Genomic DNA, 20,003 nt, shown 5'->3' on the forward strand with positions numbered 1-20,003 from the left:
TTGACTCAGGAGTGCTGTTGAAAACTAAAAATGTGCCACAAGTAAATATGATCTAAAAATATTAAAAACTGTTGATTTAATCTAAATTGAATATTGTTAAATGGAACAGTAAAGCATTATTTTTAATTAAACTAAATATACTATATATTTTCTTTAGGTGTTCTTCAGTTTGAATGTGGGAGCATTAAAAATGATTTATTCCTAACAGTATAATATAATATCATATAAAAATAACAATATCAGTTTATTAAAATTGCATTCAGCTTTAAATGTCTTAAAGGGATAGTTTACCCAAAATAAAAATTCTCACCCTCATGTTCTTTTAACCCTTGTGCATCCTTGAGGACATTTTTGGCAATTTTTGCCAAAACTGCAATTTTTAATCCCGGTGCCATCCCGGTGTGTGCGTGTGTGTGTGTGTGTGTGTGTGTGTGTGTGTGTGCGCGTGTGTGTGTGTGTGTGTGTGTGTGTGTGTGTGTGTGTGTGTGTGTGTGTGTGTGTGTGTGTGAACAGTTTGAATGAAAAAAAAATATATTTTACTGGAAATCACAAGACTACAACCGCTGCAAAGGAGGTGTCATTTTTTTTCCATTAAAAACAACAGTGGCATTGTGTAAACAAACCAGCATTTGAAGGGTTAAAATTCTGAAAATTTAATCTATAATATTTTTATGACACTTTTTTGACATGGATATTTTTGTCCTTTATGGACCTGAGAGGTAACTTTTTTTTAAATTTGTTACTGCATAAAAAATATAAATGCATAAAAATGAATGTTGTTGTTAATCATTGACATATCCAAGGCTGTAATAATCAAAGAAAAAATAATCTGCTTAGTATTTAGTAAATTAAAAATATTTTTTTTTTCTTTTTTTTTCATAAAAAAGTGGAAAAAATATCAATCTATAATATTTTTATGACACTTTTTGGACATGGACATTTTTGTCCCCTATGAACCTATGTGTAACTTTTTTTAATTGATGCACAAAGGTTAAACCTATATAAGTTTTTGTTTGTTATTTTGATAAACACAAAAGAAGCTATTTTGATAAATGATGGTAAGCACATAGCTGATTATAACCATTGACTTCCATAGTTGGAAAACAAATATTACTGAAGTATTGTGATACATGATGAAGATATTTTAATAAATGATGTAAAGCACACGGTTGGCGGTACCCATTGAATTCCATCATATTTGTTTTTCCTACTATGGAAGTTAATGGTTAGAATCAGCTGTGTGATTACCATCATTTATCAAAATATCTTCATTTGTGTTCATCAAAAAATAAATAAATTCATACAGATTTAGAACAACATAAGTATGAGAAAATAATGAACAAATACCTATGTAATGGTAATGATGAGCTTGGAGCACCGCTGTGTGGATTTGGCAACCAGGCAAAATTTAAGGATCTGTAGATATACATTAATTTTACACAGCAATGTAAGCTCAGTGTAATGCACTTTAATTTCCGCTAACATAATTTACATGTTATTTATTTCGCTTGTTATCAGAAATAATCTATTCTAGACAGAGTCTGTTGTTATTCATTGTATGCAAAGGTCTACCAGAAGTTAAATTTGGGCCACAAATGAGGTTTGTTTATGTTTTTGCTGCTAAACCACGAGTTTCTCTGTATATTGCATACATAACAAAATAATAAATTAGTCATTAAAAACATGCATAAATGTAACTTTTAAAATGTGTGATAATTGAAGTGTTCAGTGGCCGGTTAATGTTAACAAAACATCCTTGTTGTAAAGTGTTATCACTTTAAATGTTTATTTCTCTTTTGTGTGTGTTATTTATTTATATCTGAAGGAACTCCCTTCACCAATTATGGATGATGTTGGCGGTGTAAAGATGAATGATGCCCAACCACGTGACCCAGAGAGTCAAGACACAATGGCAATCGCCTGGCGCTACCAGAACCAACCCAAAGTTCAGGTATAGATGTCTATTCTTCTTTAAAACACGAATGACCCCTCATTCAATGTAACACCTTTTTTGCTTTAGTCAATGATAATACTTGCTTTAAAATTTGCTATGTGAAGTGTTTGATTTATTATGATTCTACATTGAGTAAAATCATAGTGGTTCTGTTTAACTCGCGTGAAATTTAGACGCGAATACGCTCAATTTGCAGGATTTAGCTAGCTTGTAGTCTCAATATGTATGTATATAAAAAGCTCAATTGTATTAATTCAGGATGTGTGCCTGTCAGGTCTTTGCATTGACTTGATGTGAAAATCACTCACGCTTAACGCTTGTGTGAGTCATGATATTCAAATATTGACATATAGTATAGCACATATAGTATTGCATCTGTTATCTGCACATATATGTGGTGTTTCACATTAGGTGACCAGATTTAGTATTGCAGACTGATATATCATTTAGTGCATTAGGTATAATTGAATCTGAATTTGATGCATTGGATTTTCTTTGTTTGTTTGATTATCAACTGATTCATTTGCTGAGAATCATTTTTGTTCAATGATCCCTTTCCCACACTTATCTATCCACACATTACCGAGTATATCTTTCAACTTTCTCTCCATCACAGACGTCGTTTTATAAAAGCTGGGGTGGGAAAAATAGTGTCCTGTAATAAATATATCAATTCCTTCCCACCCATTGCAGTGAATGGGCTTTGCCAGCTTTCATTCACAGTTTAGGTGGATTACTCACGCTTAGCTGGTTATAGGTGGACTTAAAACCAGGACAGACAAGAGAACATGGAGGCTCTATTCAAACTCAAACCCTTTACAATGAACCAGCAGCCTTCAGCACCCCCAAATCCCTTCACAGGCCTCGCCGTGGCGTCCGCGCGCCCCTCTTTCTTCCGCTTTAAGAAAAGACCCCTCCCGCCAACCCATAATCCAGATTGCTATGGAGATTAGGGGGGACACAAGCGATTCCCTGAAGATTTCACTCGTTTTTGGAAGACTTTTGCTTCTTTCCTACTTTTTCTTTCTTATTGGATGTTTTCCAACTTATTTCCTTATTTCTTCCAGTTTCTCCATCAGCCGTTCCTCATCAGTCTCCGAGGGGATACTTACCCTCCTTAACCTTTCTCATACCTCAGTCTTCTTCACAAAGCACCAGTAAATCTAGTAAGGGATTTGCATCCTAAATATAGAGCGCCCCCCTCCTTACTTTTTCTCAATGGAGACACCAGATCAAAGTTCAGGCAGTCAAAACCCGTCCCGTAACGTTAAAGGGGTCGACCCGACCTGCCCACTAAACGAGGATGAGCGGCAAGCTGTCAGTCTCCGAAGGAGGTGCTGGAGCACACAAGAGTCGCTGATCCAGATCAGGAGAAGATTAGAGGTTCACCTCGTACCTCATTAGAAACTCTGGAGGAAAGTCCAGACCCCCTCGCAACTTCAGGAAAACATCTGCCTGTGCGCAAGTGTGTTTTTCTGTGCCCGAGTGCTTGGTCTCGTCACAAAGTAATTATGTTCTCAATGGCTTAATGAATCCTCAGGGTTTCCTACTGTCCAACAATAGTTAAACCATGAAAGTTACAGAGTCTTTTAACATTTCATTGTCTTGTGTAAAACCTAATCCTCATTCATTATCTCACTTATCAGCTATTGGTTTGTACACAGTAGTCAATAAAAAGTTTTAGTAAGTAAAATGTTTCTACTTTTATAGTTAGCGGCATTTAAACACTTGAGAATAATGTAGGTCTATGTATAGGAAACTGTGGTAACATCTACACGTGTCCTAAACTATGTGTCACTTTTTACTTTATACATTTTATATTAATTTTAAATCTTTACTAAATTATGCAGTGTGTCGTATTAGTTTGTTACAAAAATTTACCTTAAAGGACAATTGTGTCCCCAGAAGTAGATTCATAGGACGTAAATTTGGTGAGATTTACAATTGAAAATAATTCATAGTTATTGCATGTAAAGTTATCATGCTATAGATTAAATAATTAAAGGGGTCATGACATTTTTATTAATATTTATTTTCCCCTATAGATAATATTAGTTACGTTTTTTTTTTTAACAAAAACATCCAATTTTAAGTAATTTATGACCATTTTTCCACCCTGTTTTTCATCCTCTGATTGAAAAGTATGATTTGCGTGTAGGCATGGGCCGATTACTGGTTTCAAGGTTTTAAAGAGTCAAAGGGCCTCATTTAAAAAATGTTGCGTAGTAAACGTCCTGCATTTGATCTTACGATCATTTCTTAAAAGTGTGCACGAGTGATTCATAAAATCGCATAGAAAACGCACTTACGCCTCACTTTCAGACGTGAAAATTTCTGCAGATTTCCACCTTTAAACAATGCCTAATTAATGTAATTGACATATAAAAGAGTGCCTGTCAATGTTTATTAAATCCTTTTCGAGCTTATAATTCCAAAAACCTGCAGCAATTGGACAAGCAACTGTGCGCATATCTGCTCAGACCCTGACATGGCGCTAAGCACTTCACGTCAAAGACAGCTTTTATAAATATGGACTTTGCCGTGGATTTTTGCTTCCGCACACTTTATGATCAAATCTGTGCATTTGCACGCTTTATAAATGAGGCCTAATGTTTCAAAACCACTACAGTTTTCTGTGATACCTTTTCCAAGGTATGAGCTGTGTTTCCACAAATTTAGTTAAATCATTAAGTCATGTAATTCATTTAATGTTTACATTTCATACATATTGCATTTTTGTAAGAATATAATTTAAAGGCTTTATCTTTACCTGGCATAGATGTTATTTGTTGCTTAACAATAAAATGTATTGTGTCCAATTGAAAAGTTGTTGTTTGTATACGCAGACATTTGAAAATAACACATTTTATTATTGTAATGTCAATACTGCAAAACCATGAAACCGTGGTATTTTTGTTTAAAGGGGTCATATTATAAGATTTTTTTAAATGTAAAATAAGTCTTTTGGTGTCCCTAGAGTGCGTATTGGACGTTTTAGCTCAAAATACCCTACAAATAATTTATTATTGTGTGTAAACATTAACACGTTTTAGGTGCAAGCAAAAATTAAAATGCAAATAAGCTGAAGAAATTCAAACACTGATCACCATAATGGTGGTTTGTTGAAATTGAAACTCAAGTGTGCTGTCAATTTTTTTCTGTCTTTTTCTGCACTAAATGTCAGTGCCGTGGTTGGATAGTGCAGATTAAGGGGGTGGTATTATTGTAATTGGCCTTGCTACCTATGTCACAAAACAGGCGAAATCTGAACGACCTCGTTTTTTACATGCTTGCAGAGAATGGTTTATCAAAAGGTTTATCGTTTTTATGGTTCTGTGTCCAGCCCACTTCTATGATTGACAGGCTACATGCTGGGGCTAAAACGGCAGTTTCAAACAGCTTTTCAAGTGGTCTTTTTTAAACATTGTGTGTTTATTCATGTTACAGACAGCCAAACAATCTCACAGGCACAAGATTGTACCACTAAAGAAGGCATTTATCGTATATGCATATCGATCTCAGCAGGTTATATGAAAATTTATTTGTTCACGTCATTAATATAGCAATTTTTTATTTTTTTCCGGAGAACGATAAAATATGATTTTGTTATTGAAAAGGAGGGCATTTTAAGCTATGAAACTTGTCAAACAGAATGTATGAATGATACTAAGACCTGTTATATGTCATAAGATCAAGTAAACTTGATAAAATCACGATAAAAATGGTTAAATCATAATGACTTGGTTTATTGATTTTTCATGAACATATTGATGCATTCACTGTTGTCTCTTCTAGACTGCATTAGCGTCATCATTGAGGTTTGGACATTACTATGACGTGTCTAAGACGATGGAGCCTGAGGTTCGGCGAGCAGTCAAGTGTCACAGTTTTTATCCACTACAAGAATCGCCAACAACTACAGGATCAGGGTGAGTAACACTGAAGGACTTTACTCAGATAATAGTAACTCGTTGAAGGTATATTTTCACTTTATCCAGATATCCACAGTGCTGCATCTTCCAAAACAATAAAAATGTTTAATTTAATTTAAATCAATACCTAAAGTGACTATTTTGATTAATACCATAGCCACACTAGACTTCGATTCCCTTAACTTTCATTGACTTCAACGCATACTGAAAATGCATTACAAAGCTCAAGTGAACTTTTTAGAAAATCCAAGATGATATTTTATTTACCGCTTAAAATATCCAAAAACAATAGCAGTGCAAGCCTGTCGAAATTCACGATGTGTGGATAAAAAACCCAATGAAATGGAACGTGATATCTGGTTGATGGCCATATGCAGAGGGGTCTCTAGAAATTTCACATGCTGAATGTCTAGTGCTGTGTTTCTCAACCAAGGGCCTCAATAAACTTCCAAGGGGACCTCAAGATGACCTAAAATTAAAGACAAAAATAAGCTAAATCAATAAAAATCTAAATATTTCTTGATGTTTTTTTTTTTTTTGTAATGAATATACGATCTATACGGTCTAGTTATGCCAAGCTCTAGTGTATTTTATTGGGTATAAATTATGAGTGGGAGTGCCTTCAAATTTTGTAGTGGACAGTATGGGGGCCTATGTTTAAGCCCTAACTTACCCTAACCCTTGTTACCAGTCTTGGAAGATCTTGAACAGTTCCTGTGCGATATGGAGACACCTGGTTAGGCATAGTCAATAATAAACATTTTCTTTTAAAATTATGAAAATGTATCAATCTATCAGTCTGTTTAGTATCGTGCCACATCTCTAAGTAGAATAATGTTTCCCCAGGGATGATCTCATGTTTCCGAGGAATATTTCTGCAAACTCATTTTATGACAGGTTTACAGCCATAATAAAGGTTTCGTAAAAAGCTGTTTTCTGAATGGTGTTTGCGATGCTGTTGTTTCATGGTTGCGAGGATGCCTGAGAGTTTGGTTACATTTAAGTCTACGGCACAGTCACAGTGCAAACAAATCAATCTGGAGCTCGTGCATCACGGAGCCACTCTCTGCTTTTTATGTCTGCAAACAGAGAGGTCTTCAAAGTGTTTATCTGCACAACAGCACCGTAGTGAAGGGGCCGTGTTATTGAGGGGTGTTTACTCGTGTCGTAAGCTTGTTCCTGTGTGCCGAGAGCATCCGTGGAACAGCTTGTGCATGAAGGGTGATCGTAGATGTCGCTTTAGGAATTTTGGCATCGCTCATCCTTCTCTGTTTCCTTGCTTGTTGGTTTATCATCATTTTATGGCATTTTACAATGGTGTTGTAAAGCTTTTAGTCATTAGCTTTGTCAGCGTGGCTTTTAGACAGTTTAGTCCTACACAAATACTGCATTTCAGACTCGCTGTGAAGCTCACATCCTGTTCGAGAAATCAATTAATCAGCAAGGTTAAATTACAGACCAAATGTCTTGAGATGCAAAGAAAACCTCATTGTCTTTCTGCGTTTCACACTTCAAAGAACGAAAAGCCCCTTGCCGTTTCCAGCCTGTTAAATCGCTCCGTTTCACTACGTGTCGTAATTGGCACAAATTGCTCTCCAGGTGAAAGCGGAGTGTGTTGTTTAAGACGGACTCGCGCTCCTCCCGTCCCCCTCGCACCCTCATCGCTGTGATCTTAATTAGCTCACCTGTCGGCCATTACCCTCTGTGGACGACACCTTAAACGATTACGCTCCGCTGGGCTGCTGTTCTGTGGGCGTGTCCTCTTGATTTCTGACAGGCTTTATCTCACCTCTCCAGGTTTTAATCAAAAGTTAGTAATGAAAATACATGGGTTTTTTTGCCATGTACAAAGATACAAACCTAAACGTAATACACACATATGGGTTTATCAATAGCCGCCGGCTCAAATGAAATATCTAAAGAGGGGTTAATGATACCGATGAACACAAATTGCTGAAACCAAATGATCATGTTTATTATCATTACATTTTAGAGTAATAGTACATTCATCAAACTATGAAATAGTGCATGCACATATGGGAATTTTATAATGACCGAACGCTGGGATGTAAATAGTTGTGAGCACCCATAACGGAAAGATAACATGAGATCTCTTTAACATTTTATTGATTTCTCCTAGACCTCAATGTGATTAGCAGTGTTTAAATTGTCAAAGATTATGAGGGTCCCCTAGCTAAGCCCCCTTAATCATTATAGGGTCGTCGTAATTTCAGAAAGTAAGATGTGATCCTGGATCAAAATTTTTTGTTGGTCCTGAATCAACTTTTCAAAGAAACCAAAAATTACCCTTAACCATTTTTACCTCTCAAATTAGTTAAAAATAATTTTTTAAAGCCCCTAACCCAATCCTAAATTTAAATCTAACGTTCTGTCAGTTCCTCCAGAAAACAGTGTGAGACTTTACATTGAGAGTTTACATTTATTTCAGACAGAAATCTTTTGGATTAGTTTATTGCGAAATTGGGACAAATAATGGGACAGTATGGCTTTGTGGCAGCGCGGCACAAGAATTTTATATTCATATAGTATTTTATTATTAATAAATAGTGGGGGACCCCCAAATGTATTTTTTTGGGCTTTATGGGGGACCCTTAATGCTTATAGGAGGTCCGGGACCACCCCAGACTGCCCTCAATGCAAACACTGGATTACAGGGAGAGTAAACTAAAACTTTCTTAAGTTTCCAGCATATCAGATGAACGAAATAGACCCAGAAATCTTGCAGATATCTCCATTAGAGTTTCAAATGAACAACCTCAAAACAATCTCTTAACCTGAGCTCACATTTGCCAAACCTGCAAGTCGATATTACTGTCGATTTCAAAATTTCTTATTAGACTTCCCCAAAAAGATAATTTTTCAATGCAATCTTCTAAAATCTACTCTCTTAATGTATTTAATCAATTGTCTTATTTGTTTCTATGTAGGGATGCACCAAATCCAGATTTTTTGCGTTCGGACGAATACCGAATCCACTGTTTAAGATTCGGCCGAATCCGAAACCAAATACCGAATCATACTCGCATCCTTATTCCATTAACACAGTAAAACACAGTAATGAAGTAAACAACGTCCACAGCAGTGTATTTTTCATTTTATTTAATTTTAACTGTAAATAAACGCTCGTTTTTCTAGGTGCGTCCGCGAAATGTGAACCGCCCCTAAGGCTCGCAGAAAGAAAAAGCTTATCTCCACATTAGCATCCGATGTGTGTAATCAACTGCCGTGTGACTTCGACCAGCATAGCGCAAGCTTAGGGTTCGGTTCAGTAGAAAAAAATCTAGGATTCGGCCGAACCCCGTCAAAAAGCCCAGTATTCGGCCGAATCCGAATCTTGGATTCGGTGCATCCCTATTTCTATGTTTTATTCCCTAAGGAATTTTCATAGAAACATCTAAGACTAAGTTGATAGTTAAATGAAACACAACTGAAAACTCCGTAAAGTGTCTGGATAATCATGCAGAGGTGCACAATATGGTCAAGAGTGTTGCATTATAAAAGTAATAGCCACTAATAGTGGCACACAGTTGTCATAATATTGCATCCAAAATATCAATGAGTCTTATAAGAGAGAAACAGAGAGTATGGTTGCAGGTCAAGGGTTTGTACCTCTCTTGTTAGGAAGTCACATCTCACCCATGATTAAACATAGAAGCGCTGTGTCACCGCCATGAGAGTCACTGTCCCGTTAATACACGCTTAAACTCACCGCACACCTCAGGGGCTCTCCGGAGCTGACTGAGGTGCACGAGTCTTTTAATTCATTTCATTTCATTTGATTTAATTAGTGCCGTATTTCCCCGCGTCTACATATTGCCAGGGTTACCACCTGAGTCAACAGGCTTTTGTGATATGGAAGCGATTCTCACTTCGTGTTACTGGCATGTGCCATTAATTGAGGTGTACACGGATATCATCAGCATTTGACCTGTGTTGATCATTATAATCTACATCAGGGCACTTTCCTTGAATCCTCGAACACTTATATTTAAATAATAAAACAAATAAATGACTAACTGATCTATGTTTTCCACTTCTGCAACTTTAAGGCTTTAAACTTTAAAACTCATGACTTTCGGGTAACTATACAATTCCTTACTTGATCAAAAATGTAAAATCTCACCCCAATAGTGATAACTTAAGAACAATTACTATATGTTCTCTACTAGATCTAGACTACAAAATGTTGCGGTCCTGAAAACATTTTGTTGTCCTGAAAACCAAAATATGCACATTTTTGATAATGATGCCTTGTCGTCACCGTGTTAACTAGGGCTGTGACGATACATCACCTTTCCCATTATAAACATCTGTCTGAAATCAATTCTGAATCGCAAGGCTCCGATTCTGTGTTTCATGCACAGCTTGTGTGTGTACTATTGCAGTGTTTCCTCTAGGATTTTTTCCAGCTGTGGCGGCAGGGGGCGCCCATGATGATTATAAATGTACATTATTTTTTTATGTAGAATATAGGCTACAGTAAACTAACATGTATTTTTTTATCATTTTCATGCTGTCATTTACTTTTCCTTATATTTATAGCATATTGCTTTTCTATGTTTGATCTAAACCATATTTTCTTAAAAATACGTTATATAGCTAGTTGGGATATTTCATTGTAGTTTTAATGTAGTGTGCATGCAAGTTCGTGCTCGTGTTTAGCATTACAGTTCCCTGTTGCAAAGTCACGCACAGTCCTGTTTGATAATCCGCACCGCTGTGATTGACCGAACACCCGACCAGTTATCCGACATCATCAGCAGCAATTTTATTCCACACCCGACCCGGTCTCACGCAAATCGCGCAGTTGAATAGAAACCTTTAACGGTCTTCAGACAGATCTTAAACACAAATAAGCACGGGCCATTTAAAAACGAGTCGAATTTTGGTCTTGGATGTTAGACCCGCATTTTACTCTTGTCTATTGAGTCCCGACCTGCATCTACAACGCAAATGACACGTGAATAGCCTATTATTACACCCGTTACATCCAATATTATGCGGTTCACCCGCAGGTACCCCGACCGTGCTGTTTCGTCTGAAAACAGATAAAACAGTCTCACAGTCTGCCTCAAGTTTTATTACCAACGTTCTTCTCTTCCCACGGGAATAATGTAAGTTTCCTTACAAACAGATTCGACTATTAATGTCTTTCAGTCGCATATGAGCAGTATTCAGTATTTAGATTTTTGTTTTTGGACAAATATCTTATCATTTAATGTGTAACCTAATGTGAGTGTCGAAGAACGGAAGATTGACAGCTGAGCGGTCAGCAGCGCGCTGCGCTTGTAGTCTATATTCTGAATAACTAATGACCTGATAAGTTGATTATATGAGTACAGTGATTACAAATGAATGTCCAAAAAACTCCTAATATGTTAAATCGAAAGTTTAATCATGTCTTTTCTCGCAGCCCTGCGCTGCGTCCGTGTATATGCGCCGGTGAACATCATATGCGTGATTACCTTGCACCTTAAATTACCCTAAATTTATAGTCATAAAGATATAGTAAAACAACATTCGAAACTTCAAATTATGTATTTTTATTTGTGTAAACTCACAATAAGGAGAAAAGCTTGTGCTTATTTAAAATCATTAAAAACATGACGTGCCTTCGATCTGCTGCTTTGGTTTTAGAGAGTCACAAAAAAGAACAAACTCAAATACTTTTTTATTCGTTTTGTCAATTTAATAATTCTTTAAGTGTAGCATATTTCGTATAGACTTATTTATTTTATTATTATTTCTCAAAACAGAGACGTAGCCTAATCATCCTCTGTTGATTTAAATCTATTTGTGCATGAAACTAAACCCAGGGAGGAAATTATGATATTTTAGGAGATTTATTTATAAACGAGTGAACGCGAATCCAGAAAATAATTTATTTCTAAGACAGCCAGTCTGGCAGGTCGGACATTTCGGTAGCTTTATTTTGCGAGCTGCGCCGTGGGTTTTGTCTAGAAGGGATACAGCAAATGCCGAAAAGATTTGGAGGTAGGATTATTAGGATGAAAACAGCGGCTCTAGTCTGGCTAAATAAGATACAAATACATCCTACAATCGTGTGAATTTTGTGTTTAGAGTTGGGTTTGGGTGAAGGATTAGGATAAAACAGTGCTCATCTGGCGAGATTTCGTTTGCTGTATCCCTTCTATCCACAACCGCAGGCGTGGCGGGGATGTTTTATGCGCGGCGGCCCGCCACGGTAGAATGTATATAGCGGAAACACTGCTATTGCTATTTAATCAATAGGAAGTCCTTATCAATCTAAAATCATATGAGTTTAAATCGTTTATAATGTACACTTAAAAAGCAACACTCGTCAAACACAATCATTTAAAGTATTCTTTATTATCATGAAAATACCTGAATCAATTTGAAGAATAGAGATATAAAAATGCTTACACACATTTTCTGGAATAGCGTTTGTAATGTTTCTTCTTCTGGTGCACAAATGAAGTTTGTGCACAAGAGCGCCCTCTTGCTTTCGGTTGTACCGTCATTTCTCCATAATACATTAAAATGTATTCATTGAGAAAACGCGCACTTACACGATTAATTGTCCCAGTCCTAGTGTTAACTACAAAATTTTGGTGCTTTATAGTCCAGGGTCACTTGTAGTAATAAACCTACCTCATCGTCCATCTAAACAAAACAGCTTGATGCGTTGCCGTCTTGATTGTTTGTATTTATCGCTCTGTCGAAGAATGTGTATGTGCACAGACGTGAAGTGTTTCTTCACCATCTAATGTCTTGGCATACGTAATACAGTGTATTTTTTGTCTTTATAGATCTGCGCAAATGCGAATCTTGTCATGTGTACGTGACATTTTTTTATATTTATTGTAGTTGTGTAAACTTAGCATAAGGGGCGTGTACACCAAAGCATTTAAACGCAGCTGAAAACAGCAAGCATACGCCATCTGTGGCCGCTTGCCAGCGTTTCTTCATCTGAGCGCTTTGGTTATTATGATACTTCTATGCTGTTTATTCGTCGTTGTATGATGCGCGCAATGTACGTATTTGTCCTGCCCCTTCTCCAATGTGATTGGACGACAAAGTGAAAAGTGACATTGACGAGCTGAGCCTTTCGCCCAAAGTTGAACATTTATCGGCGCTGGCCATGGAAAAACACCAAGCCAAACACCTGACAGCTGCTGAAGTTTTTGAAAGGTGTGGCACTTTCATTGGAAACAATTGAAATATGCCAGCCGCAGGCGTAAACGCCTTGGTGTACACGTCCCTTAAATCCCTGGGTATGACCCTTACCTCCTTAAATTTAAAGCGTAATTAAACCCCTGGTCAGAGCCTGACAATATTTGAAAAATGCAAGAAAAGTGGGCAGATCCCAACAGAGATAGAGGGGACGAACTAAGCTCGTATCAAGTGTGTGGTGAGATCGTAACAAGGGCGTGGTGAGCTTGAACCTGCTTATGTCATGAGTCATTTTTTGGACCCAACATCCAATAGGAAAATTAAACTGCAGTAGCCACCGTTCAACCTGAAGAGGGCAGCACTCAGACGTTTTTACACCATATATTATAGTATTGAAACACTTTATATCCAAATGTCAAAAAAACTTACTAAAATCAATGAACATCACTAATAAACCATCATTCTTACAGATCAGTAACTAAAAAAAGTTGGATTATGGTTTAGTTACTCTTTAAGGGTTTGTTTTAGTGCCTCACCTGAAGCAATATTAAAAATGATACCTTCACATCACTTTATACTACCTGGTTATAAAAGAATGCTCTACGTCTGTTTCCTTTATCTACTTAATGAATACATGCAAATGTGTCTCTTAAGTTATTACAAACCCAGTGCTGGTGTATAATTTGTATGTTTTGTTGTTCTCTGTGGTTCTCAGCCAGTTATCGTCACCCTATCACGCTCTCCTCCAGTCCATCCAGGCGGTCATCCGGAAGGAAGGCTTTGATGGATCCGCACCGCAGGTTGGTGGACTTGTTTTATTTAGCTATTTGTTCTTTTCTCTGCTTCAGAGGAAGCCACCCGTCAGCTCTCGGGCTGAGAAATTTTAACCGGCGGTGACCCTGAAGCAATTAAAGAGGCTACATCGAAACGCACAATTAACAGGGTCTAAGGCCTTCACACCTCTGAAACAATGGTGGTGTTGTGCCACAGGCTGTGTTTTCACAAGGCTGTTCTCTGTGGTTTATGTGTACTGCTGCTTACATGCAATCATTAGGAAAATGCAAGCGGTTCATAAAAAGCTACATGTTTATTATTTCCACCTTTATTCCTCTTTTTCTGTGGTTTCTCATCTCATCCTCATGTCACTTTCTCCATGTTGTGCTCAGATAACTCTCTGAAGGGAAATGGGTTCCCCTGGGTTCCTCTTCTTTAAAGCTGAGTCCTATTAGTTTTGTGGTAAACAGGCCAAGACAGACGCTGGGCAATATGCCCTCTGTCTGTTCATATTCATTAGCTCCTGCTGAGAATCATGGGAGTTCGGCCCCTCCGGGACTCCTCTCAGAAACGGCCCCATGATAGAGTCTGTCTTAACATCAGCACTACATCTGCCCAAGCGCTCGTGGGACCGGGCCGCTGGAGGTTACACTCGCTATTTTTAATCAGTTTTCAACTTTATGTGCCTCTAATGTGGCTTCAGTCATGTGATGAACCAAACCCTGTGTCCAGATCACAGAAGATATCAGTTAATTTAATGATGTTAATACATTATACAAATGAAGATTTTTGGATCAAAGTGATATTTGTTTTAGAGTCTTTAAAACTTGCTTTTATTGGCTTAAATTATATAAATGCATTGTGTTATTAAATCAGTTGAAGAGTTTTCTACATCAAACTGGATCCGAGTGAAAATTAAGGTCAAATTTAGGATAAATAAGCTATAAGATAAATAAAAAATAAGCTATAAGTATAACCATGTCTTTATTGTTAGATTATATATTATGGAAACACACTTAGAAGATTTCTTTGAGCGTATATTTATCTGATTTTAACTCTTAACACTTATTACAATTATGTTAAATACATATTTTCAGTCTTATATACCAGTGGTTCTCAAACTTTTTTGGCTGAAGTACCCCTTAACCAGACAACAACATTTAGCTTTAAAATACAGTTAAATATGGCATAAAAATATATGAAGTTTGGTTCCAAAACGCGATAAACGCCATTTTTGAAAAAAATGAGTTACTGCCAAAATCAGTATTATATCAGGTCAGTAGTTAAAAGTAAATTCTTAATTTTACGCAAAATCCAATATCCGCCGTGTTATTCTGTCATCTTTTCTCCCTTTTTTCCCAAAATGCGATAAACGCCACTCCTCCTTTTTTACAGAACGCAATAAATCCATTTCTGATATTACAGCCCACCATTCACGCAATGTAAACAAACAATGGCGGACGCGAATCCACGGAGTCCTAGTTTTCCTCATCTACTTTGTACTTCATGATCAACAAACAAAACAAAATAATACTTTAATAGCATTGATAAACCTGTGATGGTTTTCTGTGATGGGAAAGAAACGTAAGCCATCAGCATCTAATAATTTCCCTGAGAGGCACTCGGGAGACGGGTGCTTGTTCTCCCGACAGCATCAAGCTTCTCATGCTAACACATTGACCCCAGAGGATCTTATGAAAAACTTTCCATTATTTTACTCAAAGTCAACGAAAATCGAGCAGGACCAAAAACATTTTACAGCTGATCTCTGTGAAAGACGTTAAGCGAGGACGTCAAGTAACCGCAATGACTGATCTTAATATGACAAAGTAAGTGTTTTGATTAATGACATTAATGTTTATATTTTTAATTAGTGTGTACAACTAGTCAACTAAATGAATATAACATGGCAAAGATGAATGCACATTTATATAGGCTATTGATTCAATAGATTTATAGCATTTTGAATAAAAACTTGTCATGGATTTATTGCATTTTGTGGAAAAAAGTATCCGTTTTTTTAATAAATCTTTGAAAATCAACTTATGGATTTGAATTTTTTATGTTTTTATAACCTAAAGATGCTATGTGAAAGTTTGTAACAGAAAATAGTTGTTTTCATCTTGTCACTTTCTTGGTATAGAAAACACGTTTTTACCAAAATTTGTCAAAATGGATTTATTGCGTTTTGGAACCAAACTCTTCATATTTAAATAGATTGACGTTCATATATTAAACTGAAAATAAACCTTTGAATTATCGATTTTGTGTGGATTACAGCTGCTTTCCCAAGGTTATTATGGAAGCATACCCCCATTTGAGAACCACTGTTATATACTATGCAAGAAAATCGTAAATTACATTTTTAAAAGTACTTAATGTTTGCAGATTTTTCTATCACCGTTGCTTGATTTTATTTGGTGGCCAATTAAAAGTGCAGTAAACTTTTAAGGGCAGAAATCATATCGAGAGCTCAATATATTATGGAGAAATGGGGCTCTTTTGACCATGGGATGGGATTAGTTTTCCAAACGACCTTTGAGTTTTAATGTGTCCCCTCCGATGTCTGTGATTTTATGTACCAACTAATCAAATAAAAAATCCTAATAAAGCAGCTTACGTGTTTTATGTAACTGCCTGCTTATAATAAACTCATAAAAATAAAGAAATCACGATTAATACCAAATTATTATTTTTATCAATTACCATTATGGAGTGGACAAAAATGTCTTACCTGATACTGATATTACAGTGTTACAGTGTCTCAGCAGTGTACGAGATTTGTCTCGTCTTAATAAAAAAATAAATAAATTGCGGAATGAAAAACATCCATGTCTGAATAAATGGCACTCAGGAAGTACAATATACGCATGTTAATTAGAATTTAAGGCAGATTACGTTTGCCAAAACATGAAAAGAACCGTGTTTTCAAAAGATATTGTTGCCAAACAAAGACATTTGCATTCGGACGAGTTCGGCGATAAACAGCAGGTAAATTGTTCTGTAAATTTTACGGAGGTCGTGAGAGAAAACACAGACATGAGCGATTAAAAACACAGAAGGATGATTTTCTCAGAGTTCCCCTAGTAAAACTAATCCGGTACTAATAGGTCTGTACTCGCTGCATCTGAAATTGCGTACTAAATTAGATGAAGTACCGACTGCTTTATTGCTAAAATAGTATTTTCTGTATCAACGCTATCTCATAGCATTTTGTACATATTTTACAAGGTGGATAATCCATATTAATTTGTACGACCACATTCGTACAATATTGTATGATTTGCTTTTGTCCCTGTGACTTTGGGGTTAAGGGTGGGATTTCATTATTGTTTTTATTAAATGATTATTGTATGCTTTTGTACGATTCGCCTCGTAGGAAATTAGCCAAGTCGTAAAATTCATACGAATTCTCATGAGGTCAGGCTGTCTATATAGTATTTGTGGATGCAGTATGAATATATATCATGTTTTCATTGTCATGTGACTCGTATAACATTTGACCTATAACGTAATTGGATTAGCCACGACAATAATTTATGATTGCGTTATTAAACAAGTACAATTAAATCATGAGGAATGCATTTCTTTGTACCCAAATCTCATGGTTTATAGGTTTCTGGTATTTTTATTGTAAATATTTCTTATTCTGTTTGAATGTGGTTGGATGTAAATCTTTCCAGTCTAGTTTTTTAATTGCTTTATCTTGTACATATTTGTACTGTATTATTAATTCTTTACAATGTGTCTCTGATCTGCATACCTGGGCTGAAATGCCTCGATCTCCTGTCACAAAGCCGACAGATGAAACATAGCTGACATCATCAAACAGCGCCGTTGCGTTGGCAAAGGGTCACCGAATGTGATGAGGTTGAGAGCACATGGGCACCAAAGCAAGAATGAGAACATCAAAACCAGAGGTGGAAAAAGTACTAAAATATTGTACTCAAGTAAAAGTAAAGTTACTTTAATAATATTTTACTTAAGTAAAAGTAAAGTTACTTGTCTAAAAATCTACTCAAGTAAAAGTAAAAAGTAAATCATTTTAACTTTACTCAGAGTAAAAGTTACTTTTTTTACATCGGGGAGAGGTGGAGGATTTTAGTATAAGTCAAAAACGACAAGGGAATATAAATCTCAAACTAGTTGTTTTTAATTGTAGGAACATCTTTACAATGAAAGTGCAATAACAAAAAGTTAATAAAATAAAAAGCTTTTTTTAAACTAAGAAACATTTATGGAAATATTTAATGATTTTACATGTGAGTTATGCACTTTTGAAGGTGGTCAGCAGCTAGTAAATACAATCACTATAGTAAGGCTGTAATTGATGCATTGCTGGTAACATACATTATTTTATTAAACTATATATCTAGTTTAAATGAGCATATAATGAGATGAGTGCCATGTCATACTTTCTTGTCGTCTAGCTTCCCTGACCTGGGTACCTGATGTCAGACCTTTATTCTCTCTCTCTCTCTCTCTCTCTCTCTCTCTCTCTCTCTCTCTCTCTCTCTCTCTCTCTCACACACTCACTCTCTCTCTCTCTCTCTCTCTCTCTCTCTCTCTCTCTCTGCAATGTCTAATGACCTGCGCATTCTCGAGGACGTTCTGAAGTTGTGTTTGACTTGACGAGAAGCTGCTAGACTGTGGAGGATAATGTGCATTGTATTAAAAACGTGTCGTGCAAATGAGCGGTAAAACCCGGTCTGCAATTTCGTACTCGAGAGCATGAATCCTACCTTTCATAGTAATGAAACACTCGCTTCGCGTCAGTGGAAAGTGGTCGCTTAAATATGACCAGGGGTTTCTTTCATAAGATTTGAACTGAGGCGGGTCTGCATTAGCGCGCACCTGTCTCGTCCGTCTCCATGGTTCTTTTTGCGCGTTCCCCCGCCCATCAATCATCCGTTGCATGTCTTTATCACCTTGCTTTTTTAAAATATTTTTTTACTCAGTAACGGATATGATTTAAGATGTAGCGAAGTACAATACTTTAAACAAAACATACTTAAGTAAAAGTAAAAGTACAGATTTTAAAAACTACTCAAAAAAGTAAAAGTACACAAAAAAACTACTCAATTACAGTAACGTGAGTAAATGTAATTCGTTACTTTCCACCTCTGATCAAAACGTTTGTCACACTGGTGACTCAATTGTGCAAGATGACGTAAGGACGAATTTGTAATGTTTAAACAATCACTAGTTGTCCAACTGCTATTTAAAGGGAAACTTCACCCATTTGCATTAAGCTTTGTACCGTTAGAACCCCAGTCATGTTTTTGAATGGTCGTGCACCATTCCCTCAGTTTCCCCTGAGACGGGAGAAATACTGATTTCAGTGAGGCACTTCCTTCTTTCAATGATGTAAAAATCGTCATTTTGCGTCATTGAAAGAAGGAAATCCTGTATCTATGTTGAGTGTGAAAGACTACAGACACTCATTCCTCATTTTTCCAAGGTGGGGGCTATGGGTGGGACCCACTCACGCTTCAGACCAATTACAGATAAGTGGGTGGGACTTACGAAAATATACGAACACAGACGGGAAAAAACGATCAGCCGCCATCTTTATGCTAAGCTAAGCTAAACAGAAGTTGTGGAGCGAGCCAGAATTCATGTTACAATAACAGTGGAAGTTAATCAATATTACATGGAAGAGGGTGATTTTACAAGCGTGATGCTCTAATCCGCTGTTCATTGCACCTTTATGAGCCACAATACTGCAAAGAGCTGAGGCAGATGTAGGAACAGAAGCCCGAGGAGTAGGCCGGAGCCTGGGCGTCGGCTGGGTAGAGGAGCCCGGTGAAGAAGCAGCAACCATCGGCCTCTGCTGCGTAGAGAAGCTTGGACAGACTACTGCCTGTATTCTCGCTGTGTGCTTGCTTTATTACATTTCTGCATCAGATAAGGATATGGATGTTTGTTTGGTGAAGGTATCTAGGCAAGAGAGGAACTTTGCGCGCGTTTGGAACGTTTATTTCACGGACATGTTTCGGTTTACGAGCAGACGCGCTGCGGAGTATATAAGCTTGGACGGACTAGCGCCGTTTGCTTTCGGTTTAACATTTCTGGATCAGATAAGGATATGAACGTTTGTTTTGTGAATGTTTCTGGTCGTGCTTATTTCAAAGACGTTTTTCGGTTTACGAGCACAAGCTCCAAGA

At 36.9% G+C, this 20,003-nt stretch overlaps 1 protein-coding gene across 1 annotated transcript in view; it reads left to right on the forward strand.

Moving 5' to 3' along the window:
* Positions 1-20,003, forward strand: part of elp4 (elongator acetyltransferase complex subunit 4) — a 96,637-nt gene that overhangs the window by 6,855 nt on the left and 69,779 nt on the right. The window contains exons 4-6 of the mRNA XM_055172618.2: positions 1,826-1,951; positions 5,750-5,883; positions 13,778-13,862. Coding sequence (XP_055028593.2) covers positions 1,826-1,951; positions 5,750-5,883; positions 13,778-13,862 — 345 coding nt within the window. The remainder of the gene's footprint in view (positions 1-1,825; positions 1,952-5,749; positions 5,884-13,777; positions 13,863-20,003) is intronic.

This window comes from Misgurnus anguillicaudatus, chromosome 21 (assembly GCF_027580225.2).
Source record: "Misgurnus anguillicaudatus chromosome 21, ASM2758022v2, whole genome shotgun sequence".
Taxonomy (NCBI): domain Eukaryota; kingdom Metazoa; phylum Chordata; class Actinopteri; order Cypriniformes; family Cobitidae; genus Misgurnus; species Misgurnus anguillicaudatus.